The 21,777-nt window shown below is 52.0% G+C and overlaps 1 protein-coding gene across 3 annotated transcripts in view; it reads left to right on the top strand.

The window, feature by feature from the left end:
* LOC119956109 (glutamate receptor ionotropic, delta-1-like) overlaps window positions 1-21,777 on the top strand; it is a 709,994-nt gene that overhangs the window by 669,664 nt on the left and 18,553 nt on the right. For all 3 annotated transcript variants that reach the window (XM_038782976.1, XM_038782978.1, XM_038782977.1), the window contains exon 12: window positions 1,343-1,481. In XM_038782976.1, coding sequence (XP_038638904.1) covers window positions 1,343-1,481 — 139 coding nt within the window. The remainder of the gene's footprint in view (window positions 1-1,342; window positions 1,482-21,777) is intronic.

Below are 21,777 nucleotides of genomic sequence, written 5' to 3'. Positions count from 1 at the left end.
GTGAATTGGACAATTGGACATTCTGAATTCTCCCTCTGTGTACCTGAACAGGCGCCGGAGTGTGGCGACGTGGGGAATTTTACAGTAACTTCATTGCTGTGTTAATGTAAGCCTACTTGTGACACTAATAAAGATTATGTTAAAAAAAAAACTGTGCTGCAACTATTTTTTTAAGGTTTCTAGCTGAACAATTTTCTTTTTGTAGGTCATGTTTAATTGTCGGCTCAGAGCTAATTCATGAGGGAAAGAATTCAAAGTTATTGAATAAGTGTTGAAGATTGTATTGAATAGAGAACGGAGAGCTGTTCAGCTTAGAAAACCCAAGGAAGTGGCTGGAAGATTCCAACAATAATTTGCATTAATTTATCCTTATAAACATAATAGAAAAATGGATAATTACAAAAATGGATGTGCCCAATTTTGAGTTGTAAAGAAAATTCTTTTTTGCAATTATCTTTATTAGTAGATATGAATTTGATGTAATTTTGGTAATGTATCCAATTTGTGTATCATGAATATGGCTCCAGGTTTCACAAATGAAAAAATTAAGTTATTCCAAAAACTCCAATCTGCATCTAATTTTCAACGTATAATCTCTGTTCTGAATTTTACTAAATCGAACTGCCTTTAAATGAATGCAAAGTCTAACAGCGCACCTTCTGTGTGCACACTTGACAGTGCACTATAATAGTGTGCACCGACGGAATACAGTAACAGTACACAAAGGGTCAATTTTCATTTTTACCATTGGTCAGGAGGGATTTGTCCATCCATTTGACACCCTATATAATATCTGCATCCATTACCAATCTCTCCCACTATCTCCACCCTGTCGCGCATGTTTTGCAAAGATTTAAATGTGATTTTTCCTTCCAGGACGTCTTTCGAATGAAAGGAATAGTACTGGTGGAGCCATTCATAGAACATACAGTGCAGAAGGAGGCCATTTGGCCCATCGAGTCTGCACCGACCCACTTAAGCCCTCACTTCCACCCCATCCCCGCAACCCAATAACCCCTCCTAACCTTTTTGGACACTCAGGGCAATTTAACATGGCCAATCCACCTAACCTGCGCGTCTTTGGACTGTGGGAGGAAACCGGAGCACCCGGAGGAAACCCACGCACACACAGAGAGAACGTGCAGACTCCGCACAGACAGTGACCCAGCGGGGAATCGAACCTGGGACCCTGGTGCTGTGAAGCCACAGTGCTATCCACTTGTGCTACCGTTCCACCCGAAAATGACCTAGAAATATCTTTACAGCTCGTTTTATATTTTCAGTGGGAATTAGTTGATTAAAACCTTTCCTTCTTTTAAAGCTTGTACCATCCTGATTCCAGGTGGAGACTCACCCATGAACTCGGTCGCTATGCGGATTGTGATGGGCAGTTGGTGGCTTTTCACGCTGATTGTTTGTTCCTCGTACACCGCCAACTTGGCTGCGTTCCTGACTGTGTCCAGAATGGATAACTCCATTCAGTAAGTGACTTCAACATTCGTTTCGAGAAATAGAGGAACAAGGAATTCTTGCTGTTTTCCCTTCTAAACAAAAAAACAATCTGTTTATCTGATAGTGTGCTTTGTGGTGTTTTCTCCTCAGGGGATTGATCTCACCTCTTCAAGAGTCAGCTGAAAAGGAAGATGGTTCTTGTTTAACATGTGTGAGATGATAAGCTTCACCGGCATAAACACATCATCACTGATTGTCATATTCAATACACTATTTAACTTCAACCTCATCATTGTTTCTGCAATTGTCTCTTGGGCAGGAATATTTTCTTATTCAAATCAAGATTAAACCAGCATCCTTTCATTCACCCTGTGATTGAATCTCAAATTGATGGGAGAATTGTCTTATCTGTCTGACAGACTGAGTTCTTGAGAGAGATTTTAAGTCAGTCAGCACAAATCTCTCGATCGAACTTGATCTGGGAAGGAAGCAGGGCTTCGTCGTGCGTCAAATAGAAACATATTTATGTATTATATTTTTAATATGATCTTACACAATATGATCTAAATCACAGCAAGACAAGGGGTCAGATTCTGTGCCGTCCCAGCACCGTGTTTCCCGGCAGCAAGAGGCGATTGCCGGTGGGATCACCTGGTCGCGCCGCGGTCGATGGGATTGGCTGCCGAACCCCCTTTTGTCGGCGGCAAGCCTGTAGCGGGAAATCCCGCCAGTGGGAATGGCCGGACGTTCTCGCCCGATGTCTCTGTCAGAATTATAGACGCCAGATGAGATTCACTGGACTGGAGTCTCCGGTCACCGACGCCGACGGCAAAATCGCGTTTGGTGAACGGCCGGAGAATCCAAATTCCCGACGGAATGGGGGGCGGCGCCGCCCCCTCCAAAGCGGCGTCCTGCATACCTGCCCTGGGTATCTGTCCTGCGTACCTGCCCTTGGTACCTGTCCTGCGTACCTGCCCTGCGTACCTGTCCTGTGTACCTGCCCTTGGTACCTGTCCTGTGTACCTGTCCTGCGTACCTGCCCTGGGTACCCACCCTGGGTATCCACCCTGGGTACCTGTCCTGCGTACCTGCCCTTGGTACCTGTCCTGCGTACCTGTCCTGCGTACCTGCCCTTGGTACCTGTCCTGCGTACCTGTCCTGCGTACCTGTCCTGCGTATCTGCCCTGGGTATCCACCCTGGGTACCTGTCCTGCGTACCTGCCCTTCGTACCTGCCCTTGGTACCTGTCCTGCGTACCTGCCCTTGGTACCTGTCCTGCGTACCTGCCCTGGGTCTCTGTCCTGAGTACCTGCCCTTGGTACCTGTCCTGCGTACCTGTCCTGCGTACCTGTCCTGCGTACCTGCCCTGGGTACCCACCCTGGATATCCACCCTGGGTACCTGTCCTGCGTACCTGTCCTGCGTACCTGTCCTGCGTATCTGCCCTGGGTATCCACCCTGGGTACCTGTCCTGCGTACCTGCCCTGCGTACCTGTTCTGCGTACCTGTCCTGCGTACCTGTCCTGCGTACCTGTCCTGCGTACCTGCCCTGCGTACCTGCCCTGGGTTGCCGCCCTGATTGAGGAGTCTGATGATGGGGCCTGAGAATCTGTGATAGGGGGTGGTGAAGGGGCGGGGTGGGTGTGTGGTTACCCTCATGCGTGCGTGCTGTTGGGGGCTGTCAATGGGGGGTGCACACAGGCAGTGCATCGTGATTGGGGAGGGGTGGTAGCCACTGGACCTCGCTATTGGGCCAGCTGCTCTATATGGCGACCTGATATTAGGATTCAGAACAGAATCCATTGCGCTCCCGCAATGTATAAATTTGGTAGGGGGGAGGGAATTATTCCTGGGGTTAGCTCCTAGTCCCAGCACAAACAGAAACCATTCACCTCCAGTGGCAGAATATAGTCTCCCCAATGGAAAATGTATCCGGAGTTCCTCAGGGTAGTGTCCTCGGCCCAACCATCTCCAGCTGCTTCATCAATGACCTCCCTTCCATCATAAGGTCAGAAGTGGGGATGTTTGCAGATGACTGCACAATGTTCAGCACCATTCGTGACTTCTCAGATAATGAAGCAGTCCGTGTCCAAATGCAGCAAGATCTGGACAATATCCAGGCTTGGGGCTGACAAGTGACAAGTTACATTCGCGCCACACAAGTGCCAGGCAATGACCATTTCCTGCAAGAGAGGATATAACCATCGCCCCTTGACCTTCAATGGCATTACCATCGCTGAATCCCCCACAATCAACACCCTGGGGGTTACCATTGATCAGAAATTGAACTGGACTAGCCACATTAATACTGTGGCTACTAGGACAGGTCAAAGGCTAGGAATCCTGCTGTCATAACCTGGAGTTAAGCAGGCTATGGGACACTAATGAAACCTTTAGTCGGTCATGGGACACTTATGAGACTGTATTTCCAAAGGACTATGGGGAAATGCCCATCCCCTCTGAGGGATGTGGTGCCCCTTCTACATCCTGTATAAAACCAGAGGGCCATGAACTGTGAGATGGCTCCTGGAGTAGAGTATCTGCTCCGTGCTCTTGTTCTGTTACATTAAATCTTTTTCCTTTTGATTGAACTTCAGCTTGGTGTGAACTCCTGTCCGGACTTTTTAATGCGCACTGCGAGTAACCCACCTCCTGAGCCCCCAAACCTGTCCACTATCTACAAGGTACAAGTCAGGAGTGTGATGGAATACTCTCCAATTGCCTGGATGAGTGCAGCTCCAACAACACTCAAGTAGCTCAACACCATCCAGGACAAAGCAGCCCCGCTTGATTGCTCCCCCTTCCACAAACATTCAATCCCTCCACCACCAACGAGCAGTGGCAGCCGTGTGTACCATCTACAGGATGCACTGCAGTAACTCACCAAGGTTCCTTAGGCAGCACCTTCCAAACTCACGACCTCTACCATCTAGAAGGACAAGAGCAGCAGATACCTGGGAACCCCACCACCTGGAGGTTCCCCTCCAAGTCACTCACCACCCTGACTTGGAAATATTTCACCGTTCCTTCACTGTCACTGGGGCAACATCCTGGAACTCCCTCCCTAACAGCACAGTGGGTGTACCTACACCTCAAGGAGCGCAGCGGTTCATGAAGGCAGCTCACCACCACCTTCTGAAGGGCAACTAGGGATGGGCAATAAATGCTGGCCTAACCAGCGACGCCTACATTCTGTAAATGAATTTTAAAAAGAGTTATATTACATCCTGGATTTTTTTTAGTATCTGATAAATAATTCATATATTTCTACCTTGTATGGAAATACTTTGGCAATATTTACTGTGACTATCACAGGATGTGACTGGATAATGAATGCCTCTGATGTCAAAGAGTTAAGTGTCACTGATTTATTTGGGTTCGTGCTGGCATTTCGCCTGAGAGACATCATCAAAACGAGTGGTTGAATCCTTGGCCGCGGGTCAGCTTTTAATTGAATTGTTTGCTGGAACACATAGTTATTGTGTGCTGCATGGAGCTCAATAGATTGGCTAAATATCAGTCTTAAACTTGAAGCACAGGCTGAATTCTGGTATTACTGGAGTGCTGGTATTTAGAGAGACATGGATGTTCTTGTAGATGAATGACAGAATGTTATGGGGGGGGGTGGGGTGGTAGGCACCTTTTAGCACTGGGATAAGGAGAGATTTCCTCACTTAGAAGACTCTGAATCCCTGGAATTCTCTGTTTGGACGGTTCGAATGCTCAGTAGATGAGCATACAGCCCTGGTATTGATTGATCTCTGAGCATGAAGGTAATCACTGAATATGCAGATGAAGCCAGGTGGTGGAGCACAAGTACAAGATTGGCCAGGTTACTGAGGTCTCACTGAGCAGATTCCAGGGGACACAAATCCTTCACCTGATTATCTTCTCACAACAATATTTCTTCACTTTTCTTCACGTTGGGTCAATTCCACCATAATTTGTTCAGTTCTTGAGTTGCGTTCACCCAGAATCCTATTTTCCCCTCTTTACTGAACTCGAAAGGCTCCCACAGCTCAGAGTATTGACTTCATATGATCTCAAATGGCCCCTGCCTCTGTGGTCAGTTCCAGCTATCTATTGCTATTACTGTCTGTATCAGTGGCTGAATATACCAGGGGCTCCCACATCGAGAGCGCTCGGTGCTTTGTGGAGTATATATTGCTTCACAGTGCCAGGGTCCCAGGTTCGATTCCCGGCTTGGGTCACTGTCTGTGCGGAGTCTGCACGTTCTCCCCGTGTCTGCGTGGGTTTCCTCCAGGTGCTCCGGTTTCCTCCCACAAGTCCCAAAAGACGTGCTGTTAGGTGAATTGGACATTCTGAATTCTCCCTTCGTGTACCCGAACAGGCGCCGGAATGTGGTGACTAGGTGCTTTTCACAGTAACTTCATTGTAGTGTTAATGTGAGCCTACTTGTCACAATAATAAAGATTATTACTAAAGACTGGCACGTCAAAAAGTCAGAAACCTGTCTGTGTTATTTAAATAGCAATGAAAGTAATTCACTAACCATCACAACACTATAATATAATCAGAAGCCAATAATACACCTGGCAGGATGGAAGTGTGACCAGTTCCTGGCTCAAACCAAGCCCGAGATCAGAGTGATGTCTGTCCCTGTCAGCCTGGGTTAGTTTGTCTCTTTTGTAGGAAACATGAATTGGATTCAATGTGAATTTGAATTGTTTTTTGGAACAATCAAGGAGATGGATTGGGATCTTTCCCTGTCCACTCTGCGTATTGGCTTCGTAACTCAGAGAAAGGAATCTCTCACCTTCAGGCGTGAGATTCAGGACAGCTGAGGAGACCACATTTTCATGGGCAGGCTTGTTTTAAAATTGTAGCTGAGACTTGTTCCAGACCAGCTCCGACCCCGGACATCCCAACCTCCGACCCCTGACATCCCAGCCTCCAACCCCTGACATCCCAACCTCCGACCTCGGACATCCCAACCTCCGACCCCGGACATCCCAACCTCCGACCCCGGACATCCCAACCTCCGACCCCGGACATCCCAACCTCCGACCCCTGACATCCCAGCCTCCGACCCCTGACATCCCAGCCTCCGACCCCTGACATCCCAACCTCCGACCCCTGACATCCCAACCTCCGACCCCGGACATCCCAACCTCCGACCCCGGACATCCCAACCTCCGACCCCGGACATCCCAACCTCCGACCCCGGACATCCCAACCTCCGACCCCTGACATCCCAACCTCCGACCCCTAACATCCCAACCTCCGACCCCTGACATCCCAACCTCCGACCCCGGACATCCCAGCCTCCGACCCCTGACATCCCAGCCTCCGACCCCGGACATCCCAACCTCCAACCCCGGACATCCCAACCTCCGGCCCCAGACATCCCAACCTCCGACCCCTGACATCCCAAACTCCGACCCCGGACATCCCAACCTCCGACCCCGGACATCCCAACCTCCGACCCCGGACAACCCAACCGCCGACCCCTGACATCCCAGCCTCCGACCCCTGACATCCCAGCCTCCGACCCCGGACACCCCACCCTCCATCCCTCATGTTCCACCCTCCGTTACTCATGTCCAACCCTCCATCCCCCATGTTCCACCCTCCGTCATGCCTGTCGCACCCTCCGTCACGCATGTTCCACCCTCCGTCATGCAAGTTCCTCCCTCCGTCACGCATGTTCCACCCTCCGTCACGCATGGGTGAAATGAAGATCTACAACCCGCTCTTGTCACTATTTGGAAGCAGTTAATAGATATCGGGCAGCACTGATGTCACGGATTGTGTCAGGCCGCAGGGGAGAGGGTGGTGGGGGTGGTGTTGTGCCTCAGGGATGGAGAGGTGTTGGTTTGGGCCGGGGTTTGGAGAAGGGAGTGTTGGACCTCGGGGGGGGGTTAGGGTTAGGGTTAGTTAGGGTTAGGGTTAGGGTTAGGGTTGGGGGGGGTTGGAAGTGGGTCTGGGGGTTGGGGAGGATGTTGGATTAAGTCAGGCCTGGGGGTAGGGTGGTGGGGGGGGGGTGGTCAGGCCTCAGGTGGTGCAGGGAAGTGTTCCCCGGGGTGGGGGAGTCCCTTGGGATGGGGAGAGTCTGGGGGTGGTGGGATACCCCTGTGCGCTGGGTGGGGAGAGTCTGGGGGTGGTGGGATACCCCTGTGCGCTGGGTGGACAGGTGGGTATGGGTGACCCTGGGAATCGGGGAGGTGGGGGGGGAGTGGGGGAGACCCATGTGGGGGGTGGGGGGGGGGGATGGATTCCCATGGGTCTGTGCAATAGTTAGCCAGCAGTTCAGTGTGACCATTGGTACAATAACCCAATCAGACCAATCCGAAGTTTGCAATTTGAATCACATTTTCAGACGGTGTTACTCTGCAAACCTTCACCAGGAATGCTCCCCATATGGCCCACGTTAGAGGCGGTTTCAGATGTATGTTCATGTCAGGAAAATGCCTTATCAATAAAGTTAACAGCAATGGTGTCAGTGTGTGTCACAGAAACAAAACTCTTTCCATCTCTCATCGAGCTGAAAATATGTGAAGAATTTTTGTCCATTGATATTAAGGCATGATGATATTCTGCTGAGGCCGTATTCTATTGAGGCAAACAGTATAAAGCCTCGCTTTAAAGTAACAGTTTTGAAAAGGCTAAATGTGTGTTTGTTGGTTGATATAATTAAGTAATTTTTCAACATTTCTTCACAGCAAATTAGGACAAGCCTCTTGTCTCATTCTCACCTCTGACCAGCTTATATGTTTGTGAATTAAGGACATGAAATCCATGCCTTTTGTGAACGGGAATCTGCTCGGGAATCTTTGTTTTGCAAACATCGCTTGTTGACATGAAATCTTCATTTCTGAAGATCTTTTATTCCTTTTCCTTCTGGCTCACGTTCCCCAAGAGCTTCACTCTGCTCGGACTCTGCTCGAACATACACCGCTGAGTTCCAGCCTGATCAGATCCCCCTCATGCAGATTCTCATTGATTATTCTGCTGCCTGTGGTGAATGTAATTCACACTATTTTGTATTGTGTCCTTGTGGGCTCTGTATTCACACTGTATTGTATTGTATTGTGTCCTTGTGGGCTCTGCCTGTGAGCCATTGCGCGGCTCTGCCCACAGGGGGAGATGAGGAGCTTGTACAGGGCTCCACCCTCGGCACCGCCCATGGCTCCGCCCATGGCCCCTCCCACTACTGGAAGTATAAAGTGCTGCAGCCGTGTGAGCCTGCCCTCAGTTCTGGTTGCAAGCAGGCTCAGTTGTAAGTATATTAAAACCACTGTTTACTTCCAATCGTGTTCCGAGTGAATTGGTGGTCACATCAATTTAATAGACTTAATAAAACTACTATGGAATCAGCCCTCAAACCTGATCGACTAGAACTCAGGCTGAAGAGGCGAAGGAAATTTTTCTACACTGGCTTTGGTGTTTCAAGACCTACTTGGCTGCATCGACCACCTCCGAGACTACACAGGAGCAGAAACTCAGCCTACTGCACGCCCGGATGAGCCATCGCAACGCTACACAACTCAATTGTACCGACTCCTATACTGAGGCCCTTGCTATGCTCGACCGATTATACGTGCAGCCGGTAAACGAGGTCTACGCGCGGCACATTTTCACTACCCGCCGCCAGCGCCCCGCAGAGTCGCTAGAGGACTTCCTGCGCGACATAAAAGCCCTTGCACGGGACTGCAACTTTCAGGCTGTAACGGCGTCCCAGCATATGGAACTCGCTGTCTGTGATGTGTACGTTGTGGGTCTCCGGTCTAACTATGTGCGCCAGCGACTACTCGAGAAAGGGGCCCAGAACTTGGAGGACACGGTAGAGCTAGCAACTACTATAGAGGTCGCGTTCCGAAGTCTGAACTCATTCCCCGCGGACCAAGCGACCCCATCGTGGACCCCCGACCAGCGACTGCCCCAGGCCTGCGCCGCGCGGCCACCCACTCACTATGGAGCGCCAGCGTGCCATTTTTGTGGCCAGCCCCAACACCCACGGCAGCACTGCCCGGCCCGCAACGCGGCCTGCAGCAGCTGCCGTCGAAAAGGACATTATTCCAGAGTATGCCTGGCAAAATCGAAACCCTCTAACTCCCCCGCATTCCGGAACAATCGCTCCCCCAATTCGCAGGCCCGTAGGCCCCGCAACGTTGCAGCGTGTCTGCCGACTCTGCCTCCGCCCGACATGTGCGACTCATGGGGGCCACCATCTTGGCAATCCTCCCCCATGCGGCCGGCCATGTGCGATCCACGGGGTGGCCATCTTGGCCATCACCCGATGTTCATCTCGACGACTATGACCTCAGCGGACACTCATCATGCGGCCACTCCAGCGCTGCTGATCGAGCCGCCGACTACCCGCAACTCAACGCAGTCACATTGGACCAGTCGCGTCTGAAGCACCTCCAGAGCTCGATGATGTCCGTTCAAATCAACGGATACAAGACATCGTGCCTCTTCAGCTCCGGGAGCACCGAGAGCTTCGTACATCCTGACATGGTAAGACGCTGTTCGCTGCCTACCTTCCCTGCACGGCAAACTATCTTCCAAGCCTCGGGCTCGCACTCGGTCCAATACAAGGGCGCACCGTTGCGACCCTAACGATTCAGGGCGCCAGCTACTCTAATTTCCAGCTGTACGTACTCCCCGACCTCTGCGCCCCACTTTTACTCGGGCCTGATTTCCAATGCAACCTCAAGAGCCTCACGCTCAGCTTTGGCGGACCCCTACCTCCTCTCACTATATGCAGCTTAGCGACTCTAAAAATCGACCCCCCTCCACTCTTCGCTAACTTCACGGCTAACTGTAAATCAGTAGCCACCCGCAGCAGGCGGTACAGCCTGCAGGACAGGGCCACCCGCAGCAGGCGGTACAGCCTGCAGGACAGGGCCACCCGCAGCAGGCGGTACAGCCTGCAGGACAGGGCCACTCGCAGCAGGCGGTACAGCCTGCAGGACAGGGTATTCATCAGAGCCGAAGTCCAGTGGCTTCTACGTGAGGGAGTCACAGAGGCCAGTAACAGCCCCTGGAGAGCTCAGGTGGTGGTCATCAAGACCGGGGAAAGGTTCCGGATGGTGATTGATTACAGCCAAACCATTAACCGGTTCACGCACCTCGATGCGTACCCCCTTCCCAGAACTGCAGACATGGTCAACCAGATTGCCCAGTACTGCGTATTCTCCACGGTGGATCTGAAGTCTGCTTACCACCAGCTCCCAATCCGCCCGGAGGACCGCCACTACACGGCATTCGAGGCAGATGGCCGCCTCTTCCATTTTCCGGGTCCCCTTTGGCGTCACGAATGGGGTCTCGGTGTTCCAACGAGCAATGGACCGAATGGTGGACCAGTACGGGCTGCGGGCCACGTTTCCGTACTTGGACAATGTCACCATCTGCGGCCATGATCAGCAGGACCACGACGCCAACCTCCACCGATTTCTCCAAACCGCCCAAAAACTCAATCTCACCTACAATAAGGAGAAATGCGTTTTCCGCACAACCAGACTAACCATCCTCGGCTATGTCGTGGAAAACAGAGTCCTGGGCCCCGACCCGGACCGTATGGGCCTCCTCTTACAACTCCCTCTCCGTCATTGTCCCAGGGCCCTCAAGAGGTACCTGGGATTCTTCTCTTAGTACGCCCATGCAATTAGGTCCCTCCTGTGCATTGCCACTAACCAGACTCCTCACGAACGACTATTTGTTTTCTCTAGGGACACTACCACGGGGGCTTCGCTCCCATCTTGGTTGAGGACACCGGGCCAGGTTCTCCTCCGGGAGCACGTCCGGACACACAAAATGGACCCACTAGTAGAGAGAGTACTACTGCTTCACTCGAACCCCCACTACGCCTTTATTGAATACCCCCACGGCCGTCAGGATACCGTTTCCCTCCGGGACCTGCCGCCTGCAGGATCCACCACCACCACCACTACCGCCGAGGTACCCCTCACACTACACCCCACCCGATCCCCCCCCCCCCCCGCCTATAGGTTTCCTGCGCCCCCATGCGTCCGTCACACCGGTCAGGAACGGAGCTCGGACCGAAACACCCCCGGAGTCCACCCCCATATCCACACCGACCGTCACCACCCAGCCACCCGAAGAGGCTGCAACCCCGGTGCTCCGCCGATCCCAAAGGACGACTCGGCCACCGGACCGGCTCAACCTGTAGACCCGTCACCCCCGCCGGACTTGATTTTTTTTACAGGGGTGAATGTGGTGAATATAATTCACGCTGTATAGTATTGTGTCCTTGTGGGCTCTGTCTGTGAGCCGTTGCACGGCTCTGCCCACAGGGGGAGATGAGGAGCTTGTACAGGGCTCCACCCTCAACTCCGCCCATGGCCCCTCCCACTACCGGAAGTATAATGTGCTGCAGCCGTGTGAGCCTGCCCTCAGTTCTTCTGGTCGCAGGCAGGAACAGTTGTAATTCTATTAAAACCACTGTTTACTTCCAATCGTGTTCCGAGTGAATTGATGGTCACATCACTGCCTTAAATGGAACCTCAATCATGTTGCACTCTCTGTCCAGTCCCTTTAGTCAGTGCTCTGAATTTCTAACCGCTAGAGGGATTTAATTTACTTTTGGAGTGAAATGTACGTTCAGTTCAACTCCCCAGGACACACAGAATTGATTCATTAGATTACAGGCACTGAGATCAAATCTGGGACTTTCAACAGCAGATTGAATCACATCTGAAACTCATCAAAACCCACTCGGCCGAGACAAAGCAAAACAAAATATTTGGGTGGAATCACTGGAAGGTCTTCCTTTCTCCTGAGATCTTCTCCCTTAATTCCCTTCTCGTCCTTGTGCCTCCATTGCAGTCTGGAGTGTAAAGGTTCCTGGATTTTGTTCAGTCCAGTCTGTGTTAGGTGCATTTAGCAAGGCCTATCTCGATACTTCAGGCACGATCTGCCGATCAGGAGAGTGACGTGGCTAGGAGATGCCAGCTGAGACCTCCCGCAGGCTTCCCGGCAGCCATACTGCGGATCTACCCAAGCCCTGCGAGACGGCTTGTCCAGGCTGCATGCACTTCAGTATTGAGAATGGGATTTAAACCTACTGCAGCATACTTATCCGCACTCTGCAGCCCTCCCAGGATCTACCAGCCTCCCTGGGATCTACCGCATTCCCCAGGGATCTACCAGCCTCCCAAGGATCTACCAGCCTCCCTGGGATCTACCGGATTCCCCAGGGATCTACCAGCCTCCCCGGAATCTACCAGTCTCTCTGGGATCTACCAGCCTCCCTCCATGGGGTCTACTGGATTCCCCAGGGATCTGCCAGCCTCCCAGGATCTAGCGGATCCCCAGGGATCTACCAACCTCCCCAGGATCTACCAGCCTCAACGGGATCTAGCGGATTCCCCAGGGATCTACCAGCCTCCCCGGGACCTACCAGCCTACTGGGGTCTACCAGATTCCCAAGGGATATACCAGCCTCCTGGGATCTACCGGATTCCCAAGGGATCTACCAGCCTCCCCGGAATCTACCAGCCTCCCTGGGATCTACTGGATTCAATGGGAATCTACCAGACTCCCCAGGATCTACTGGATTCCCCAGGATCTACAGGATTCCCCAGGGAAGGCTCATCCAAGCACCGTTCAGTACTGGGCCACACAAACATGGACAAATCGGAACAGCACCTGGGGGTCACTGGGTTGCAGTCTCAAGGGTCAAGACCTGAGGGGGGGCAATGCCCACGAAAAGAGGGTGGAGGGGATTATAAAGGGTGGGGGTGTAGGGGCGTCTTGGAGGTTGGGGGTGTAATGGATGGGGGTCCTAGAAAGGGGAGGCCCTCTGAGACCCCATAGTGAGGTGTCTTCACTTGAGATGTGTGCGGTAATGCCCATGTTTGTGTGTGTGTGTGTGGGGGGGGGGGGGGGGGGGCGACATTCTCACTTTGGGAGACTTTTCCCAGTTCCCATGGAGATGACAGTGGACATGGGAGAGTCTGAGAAAATCAGAACAATATATGTCAGTCTGACTCCCCAACTTTCTCCCACCATCTGCTCACACTTTCTGAACGTACAAACACGTGAAAGATGAGCTGAACATACGAACATGCTCCCTCTGTCCTGACCCTCTGACAGTGCCGCACTCCCTCAGTACTGACCCTCTGACAGTGCGGCACTCCCTCAGTACTGACCCTCTGACAGTGCGGCACTCCCTCAGTACTGACCCTCTGACAGTGCAGCGCTCCCTCTGTCCTGACCCTCTGACAGTGCGGCACTCCCTCAGTACTGACCCTCTGACAGTGCGGCACTCCCTCAGTACTGACCCTCTGACAGTGTAGCACTCCCTCAGTACTGACCCTCTGACAGTGCGGCACTCCCTCAGTACTGACCCTCTGACAGTGCAGCGCTTCCTCAGCACTGACCCTCTGATAGTGCGGCACTCCCTCAATACTGACCCTCTGACAGTGCAGCACTCCCTCAGTACTGATCCTCTGACAGATCAGCACTCCCTCAGTACTGATCCTCTGACAGATCAGCACTCCCTCAGCACTGACCCTCTGACAGTGCGGCGCTCCCTCAGTACTGACCCTCTGACAGTGCAGCACTTCCTCAGTACTGACCCTCTGACAGTGCAGCACTCCCTCACTACTGACCCTCTGTCAGTGCAGCACTCCCTCAGTACTGACCCTCTGACAGTGCAGCACTCCCTCAGTACTGACCCTCTGACAGTGCAGCACTCCCTCAGTTCTGACCCTCTGACAGTGCAGCACTCCCTCAATACTGACCCTCTGACAGTGCGGCACTCCCTCAGTACTGACCCTCTGACAGTGCGGCACTCCCTCAGTACTGACCCTCTGACAGTGCGGCACTCCCTCAGTACTGACCCTCTGACAGTGCAGCACTCCCTCAGTACTGACCCTCTGACAGTGCAGCACTCCTTCAGTACTGACCCTCCGACAGGTGGGAGGAGACCTTTTCATGTGATTGGAGTTCAAGGACATCACAAATGGCTGATTAAAAAGACACCCTCATAATTATGAGAACTTAAAGAGGCCGGTGTGCTAGCCTTTGCGTCCCTAGTAGCCCGGCGGAGGATCTTCCTGCAGTGGAAGGATGCGAGGCCCCCAAGCGTGGAGACCTGGATCAATGACATGGCGGGTTTCATTAAGCTAGAGAAGGTCAAATTCGCCCTGAGAGGATCGGTACAAGGGTTCTTTAGGCGGTGGCAACCTTTCCTCGACTTTCTGGCTCAACGATAGGGTACTGGGACAGCAGCAGCAGCAACCCAGGGGGAAGAGGGGGGGGAGGGGGGGGTAAGAGAGGGGGGGGAAAGAGGGGGGGGGAAAGGGGGGGGAAGAGTGGGGGAAAAGGAGGGGGGAAGGGGGGGACGATGACTATGTTTGCTTATTTAATTTTAATTTATTTTTAAGTTCTCTTGTTGTTTACTGGGTTTGGGGGGGTGGGGTGTGGGGTGGGGGGGGGATGTGATACATGCGTTGATACGGTCTTGGCGGTGTTACAGTTATTATGGGGTTATTTTGTTGCATTTCATTGTTTGTTGTCATATTTTCTGTAAAAAATTCCAATAAAAATTATTTAAAAAAAAAATAATTATGAGAACTTCACGTCAAAGATGCCCAATTGCGTTCTCCCCTTTATGATGAAGTCAGCTTTGCAGCAGGTTATCTGCTGACTCACAGGTTTCATAATGAATGGCAGCAAGGTTTGTAGCTGCCATTTATTCTGTACTATTTACCATTGGCTGCTGCTGGAAGAAGAGATGGAAGGAGGGAGGCAGGGAGGGAGGGGGAGGGAGTGGGAGGGAGGGAGGGAGGCAGGGCGAGGGAGGGGGAGGGAAAGAGGGAGAGAGGAAGGGGAGGGATGGAGGGAGGGGTGGAGGGACGGAGGGGGAGGGAGGGTGAGGGATGGAAGGAGGCAGGGAGGGAGGGCGAGGGATTGAGAGGGGGAGGGAGGGGGCAGGGAGGGAGGCAGGGAGGGAGGGAAGGAGGGAGGGAGGCAGGGCGAGGGAGGGAGAGGGAAAGAGGGAGAGAGGAAGGGGAGGGATAGAAGGAGGGGTGGAGGGACGGAGGGGAGGGAGGGAGGGTGAGGGATGGAAGGAGGCAGGGAGGGAGGGCGAGGGATTGAGAGGGGGAGGGAGGGAGGCAGGGCGAGGGAGGGGGAGGGAAAGAGGGAGAGAGGAAGGGGAGGGATAGAGGGAGGGGTGGAGGGACGGAGGGGAGGGAGGGTGAGGGATGGAAGGAGGCAGGGAGGGAGGGCGAGGGAGTGAGAGGGGGAGGGAGGGAGGGGGCAGGGAGGGAGGCAGGGAGGGAGGGCGAGGGAGGGAAGGAGGGAGGGAGGTGGAAATCCTCCAAGGGGCATAGCTGGTGGAGGACAACCAACTCGCAACTCAAAACTTTCCTCCTCCCCAGCGAATGGTCATGGCTGAGAAGGGATCCTGTGTCTTTCTTTGCTGCCAAGGCAATGGTCTCTGAAGAGAGCCTTGAGAATAGTGGGGACAAATGGATCAGGATCTATGTGAAGCTTGTTGGACGTGGTTTTCATTATCCTGGTCCGAGAGCATCATCCCCAACTTTATTCCTGTGTGAATGGTAAGGAATACCCATCTCTGGCCTCCCAGGAAGGGGTAGGGATGTCACATCTGGATGGAGGCCGGGTGAAGGACTTAGCACTTGCCTTTGAGATGGAGGGAAACCTGTATTGGACATGTTCACTTCAGATATCACCTCAATTCATTCACAAATCCACTGAGGTGATGATGATGCCCACTCCGATATAGGACCGACTCCTCACGGATGTGTGATTAACGAGCTGAGGATCAGAAGATAGCTCGTGTTCACCTGCTGAGCTGCGGGAATTACGCTGATTTTCCCGCCTGCCACCGGACTCCGTCTCCAGAATGGAGATTCCGCTCCCAGCTCTGCCTGTTCAATGCCAGCCTGGGTCATCGGAGAGCTGCATCACTGAAATACTCCAGCAGCTGCTGATTGATGAACTGGCTCCGTGTTGTTCAAATTTAGATTAAAATGCACATTCCCCAACTCTCACTGTATTTGCTTCTCGATGGATCTTGGCTGAATTATATTTTAGTTCCTGGTGCAAAATGAGCAATTAAAAAGTGAATTTCCTGAAGTTGCAATAAAACCTAGTGAGGGGTTATTGGGGTGACATTTCTGCTAATGAAATTACTCTATAATGAGGCAGGACTTGTGGGGAAGAGAGAATATGAATTATTGTCACGTATATTAAGGCACAGTGAAAGGCATTGTTCTGCGTACAGTCCAGACAAATCGTTCCATACATGTGTGGTGATATGATTTGCATAGCTGTCTGCCATTGGTGCAGAACACCGGCTTACCATTGGCCCTGGTCGGTCATGTGCCTCTCGGCCGATTGGTTAGACCAGTCATGTGACAGCTCTCCGATTGGTCGAGAGGCTGAGTTAACCACGCCTCCATACCGAGGTATAAATAGTCGAAACGCCAGGCGGTCGTCCATTTTATTGTAGACAACCGCAGGGCTAGGTTCTAGCTTATTAAAGCCTAACTTTTGTATAGCAACTCGTCTCTCGTGCAATTGATGGCTCATCAACATGAAAACATAGGTCATACATAAATACACAATGTAAATACACATATACAGACATCTCTCTCAGTCTCTCTCTGTGTCTGCCTCTATTTCTCTCAGTCTCTCACTAACTGTTTCTATCTGTCTCTATCTCTCTCAGTCTCTCTCTCTGTGTCTGTCTCTATCAGTCCCTCTGTCCTTCTCTCTGTGTCTGTCTCTATCTCTCTCAGTCTCTCTAACTGTTTCTATCTGTCTCTATCTCTCTCAGTCTCTCTCTGTGTCTGCCTCTATCTCTCTCAGTCTCTCTCTGTGTCTGCCTCTATCTCTCTCAGCCTCTCTCTAACTGTTTCTATCTGTCTCTATCTCTCTCAGTCTCTCTCTCTGTGTCTGTCTCTATCTGCCTCTGTCTCACTCAGCCTCTAACTGTTTCTATCTGTCTCTATCTCTCTCAGTCTCTCTCTGTGTCTGCCTCTCTCTCTCAGTCTCTCTCTCTGTCTGCCTCTATCTCTCTCAGTCTCTCTCTCTGTCTGTCTCTGTCTCTCTCAGTCTCTCTCTGTGTCTCTCTCTATCTCTCTCAGTCTCTCTCTGTGTCTCTCTCTATCTCTCTCAGTCTCTCTCTGTGTCTGCCTCTATCTCTCTCGATGTGGAGATGCCGGCGTTGGACTGGGGTGAGCACAGTAAGAAGTCTTACAACACCAGGTTAAAGTCCAACAGGTTTGTTTCAAACACGAGCTTTCGGAGCACGGCTCCTTCTTCACCTGAAGAAGGAGCCGTGCTCCGAAAGCTCGTGTTTGAAACAAACCTGTTGGACTTTAACCTGGTGTTGTAAGACTTCTTACTCTATCTCTCTCAGTCTCTCTCTCTGTCTGTCTCTGTCTCTCTCAGTCTCTCTCTGTGTCTCTCTCTATCTCTCTCAGTCTCTCTCTGTGTCTCTCTCTATCTCTCTCAGTCTCTCTCTGTGTCTGCCTCTATCTCTCTCAGTCTCTCTCTAACTGTTTCTATCTGTCTCTGTCTCTCTCTGTCTCTCTCTGTGTCTGCCACTCTCTCAGTCTCTAACTGTTTCTATTTGTCTGTCTCTCTCAATCTCTCACTGTCTCGGTCTCTCAGTCTCTCTCTCTGTATGCCTCTATCTCTCTCAGTCTCTCTCTAACTGTTTCTATCTGTCTCTGCCTCCCTCAGTCTCTCTCTGTGTCTGCTTCTATCTCAGTCTCTCTCTAACAGTCTCTATCTGTCTCTGCCTCCCTCAGTCTCTCTCTGTGTCAGTCTCTGTCTCTCTCAGTCTCTCTCTAACTGTTTCTATCTGTCTCTGTCTCTCTCTGTGTCTGCCTCTCTCTCTCAGTCTCTCTCTAACTGTTTCTATCTGTCTCTGTCTCTCTCAGTCTCTCTCTCTGTCTGCCTCTAGCTCTCTCTAACTGTTTCTATCTGTCTCTATCTCTCTCAGTCTCTCTCTAACTGTTTCTATCTGTCTCTATCTCTCTCAGTCTCTCTCTGTGTCTGTCTCTATCTCTCTCAGTCTCTGTGTCTGTCTCTATCTCTCTCAGTCTCTCTGTGTCTGCCTCTATTTCTCTCAGTCTCTCTCTAACTGTTTGTATCTGTCTCTGTCTCTCTGTCTCTCTCTGTGTCTGCCTCTATCTCTCTCAGTCTCTCTCTGTGTCTGCCTCTATCTCTCTCAGTCTCTCTCTAACTGTTTCTATCTGTCTCTATTTCTCTCAGTCTCTCTCTGTGTCTGCCTCTATCTCTCTCAGTCTCTCTCTCTGTATGCCTCTATCTCTCTCAGCCTCTCTCTAACTGTTTCTATCTGTCTCTGTCTCTCAGTCTCTCTCTGTGTCTGTCTCTATCTGTCTCTATCTCTCTCAGCCTCTCTCTAACTGTTTCTATCTGTCTCTGTCTCTCAGTCTCTCTCTGTGTCTGTCTCTATCTGTCTCTATTTCTCTCAGCCTCTCTCTAACTGTTTCTATCTGTCTCTGTCTCTCAGTCTCTCTCTGTGTCTGCCACTCTCTCAGTCTCTCTCTAACTGTCTCTATCTGTCTCTGCCTCCCTCAGTCTCTCTCTGTGTCTCTCTCAGTCTCTCCCTGTGTCTCTCTCAGTCTCTCTCTAACTGTTTCTATCTGTCTCGGTCTCTCAGTCTCTCTCTCTATCTCTTCTTCATTTCCTCAGACCCCTGAGTGTTTGAGTCTGGCCCACGAGCGTTCCGTCTTCCCTGAAGCCCAACTTGTACATTTACACATTGTGTCGTGAGAAGTTTTTTGTTTATTTTTCTCAGAAACGAAATGGATATTGAGTCAGCAAGGACTACAGTAGAGTATTGTGTTTGTGTGCGAGAGAAGGAAGTTCCCAATCATAAACGGCGTTACCCAGTCGTCTGTTCTCATTTCCTCAATTCATATTTTCCTGAGTTGGCGGGAGAAGTTTTGTTTTCAGATATTCTGCACCGTGGGTAAGGCCCGATGCTGAGGCTGGGAGGTCAGGGCGGGTCCGACACAGACTGAGCTGCTTCCTCGTGGACAGGGTCCAGCCGGCCCCACACACTGTGTCTACGGGTCTAGTCTCTGCGACCAAGAATCATCCCGGTCCAAGAGCCCAGTGAATAGAAAGTTCCTGATTAGCCAGGCACCAAATCCACTATTACATCCGGCTCTGGTGAAACCTGAATATTGCAGCTTGAATCAACAGCGACTCCGGGGTGACCCTTAGCCTCCGAATGGAAAGGTCATGAGTTCAGGCTCCAATCAAGATGAGAACCCATGATCCAGATGCGTATTGAGGCAGTGCTACAAAGAATTTACTGTATAGAAAAGCCCATTCAGCCCATCAGCAACATGCTGGCTCCATAGGAATGTTTCAACAGTGGTTTAAGTGGTATTAACTATCACCGAGGTCAAGCAGGTCATTGTCCGCGAGTCTCAACCAACTTCCCATTTCCAATTGAACAGGAATAACATATACCCATTAACTGGTCACCCAGACAGAGACCGAGGGCCAGAGACAGAGGGACAGACACAGAGGAATGGACAGACACAGAGTGACAGACACAGAGTGACAGACAGACACAGAGTGACAGATACAGAGGGATGGACAGACACAGAGTGACAGACACAGACTGACAGACAGACACAGAGGAACGACTTGATGCCAAATCACAATTGTCTGTCACCTCTACAGCGCTGTCAATGCTGACTGGAACGCATGTACACTAAACACCATTTGCATATCATTAGCGGGTCCAACCCGGTATTCTCTGCAGCCTCCGCGATTTTCCGCCTCTGATGGGCCGAGTTCCTGTCGGAGCGGTTCGCTTGTGCTTTTAATAATCGTGAAACAGGCACTGTGGCTGCTGGGGAAGAGAAAGGGGGTACAGAAAGTGTCCAACATCACCATAGTTTGCTGACAGTTGTGCCACTGGTCGGGGGGCTTCTGCCAGGGCCGGGGGGAGTAGCGGGGGATGGCCAGGAGGTGGGCTGTGGGGTTGGGGTGGATGGGCACAGAACACTATTGCCGCAGCCGGCAAGGCAACCATGCAGCTGCGCATGCCGCTAACAGTCCACTGTGAACTTAGTACCATAGGCCGTATAGGTGTTCCTCCCAGGGCCCTCTGGCCCCAGCCGAACCATCAGCTGTATGGGCGCTCCAACACAACCAGTGCCATCTTGTTGGCTGGGATGGTGTGCGTGGGGGAGTGTAATATGTATGCGCGGCTGCAGCTTGTCAGCCTCCCGAGTGTCAATCCCGAATCAGGCCAATCCCGTACCGTTTCTCAGTGGAATCGATTGTGTTCCACGCGGCGCCGATGCGAGCCCATTACTGGTAGAGTAATCGGTCAGGTGTGGCACTGGTTTTTCTGTCGTAAAAGTCCACGGATTCTGCATTGGTGTCAACACTGAGGGCGCGATTCTCCCAGAGGGGGAGAAATCGTAAGGCTGGCGTCAAATCCGGGCGGGTTTGAAGCCAGCCCCCCCTCCCCGACCGGGAACCGATTCTGGTCCCCGGTCGGGGCTAGCGTGCCGCCGCCGTAAACTCCGGCATCGCGGGCTTAACGAATTTCGTTAAGCCCGCTTGCCAGGGTTTGCGCCGGCTGACGCGTCATATGACATCAGCCGCGCATGCGCGGATTGGAAGACTCCAACCCGCGCATGCGCGGATGACGTTATCGCGCATTTGCGTGAAACCCGCGCATGCGCGGGCCGGGATGCCCCTCAGCCGCCCCGCAAAGTGATACAGCGGGGCGGCGGAGGGACAAAGAGTGCGCGGGCATCGGACCCGCTGCCCGCGATCGGTGCCCACCGATCACGGGCCCATGGCACCCTTGGCACGGCCGTGGTACTGCCGTGCCAATCGGTGCCATGGTTTTAAAAATCGGGACTTTACGGCCGTTTTTACGAACGGCCAGACCAGGTGTGTTTGCCGTTCGTAAAAACAGCCGTAAAGGGCTGGGAACTCGGCCCATCGGCCAGCTGAGAATCGCTGCCGGCCATAAAAAAACGGCGGCAGCGATTCGTATCGGGAGTCGGGCGTGGGGGGGGGAGAATAGCGGGAGGGCGTCGGACTAGCGTGGCCGTAAAATTTTACGAGCCACGCTATTCTCCGCACCGTCGTGAGTGCGGAGAATTGCGCCCTGGGTCTCAGAAACGGAGAATCCCGCTGTTCTTGTTTGTCTTTTCCCAAGTGCTGAGAGCAGCTCCTGCCCTTCATTCTGAGCCTATTGGCTTTTGCACTGCCTGAAGAATGGACTCAGTAACTAAACATTAACAGCATATTTTAAGGTATTGTCCAGTAAAGTTGTTATTCAGTCCCGTTT

The sequence above is a fragment of the Scyliorhinus canicula genome, chromosome 22 (genome assembly GCF_902713615.1).
Source record: "Scyliorhinus canicula chromosome 22, sScyCan1.1, whole genome shotgun sequence".
NCBI lineage: Eukaryota > Metazoa > Chordata > Chondrichthyes > Carcharhiniformes > Scyliorhinidae > Scyliorhinus > Scyliorhinus canicula.
The sequence above is the reverse complement of the archived record's forward strand: the minus strand, read 5'-3'. Positions and strand labels throughout refer to the sequence as shown.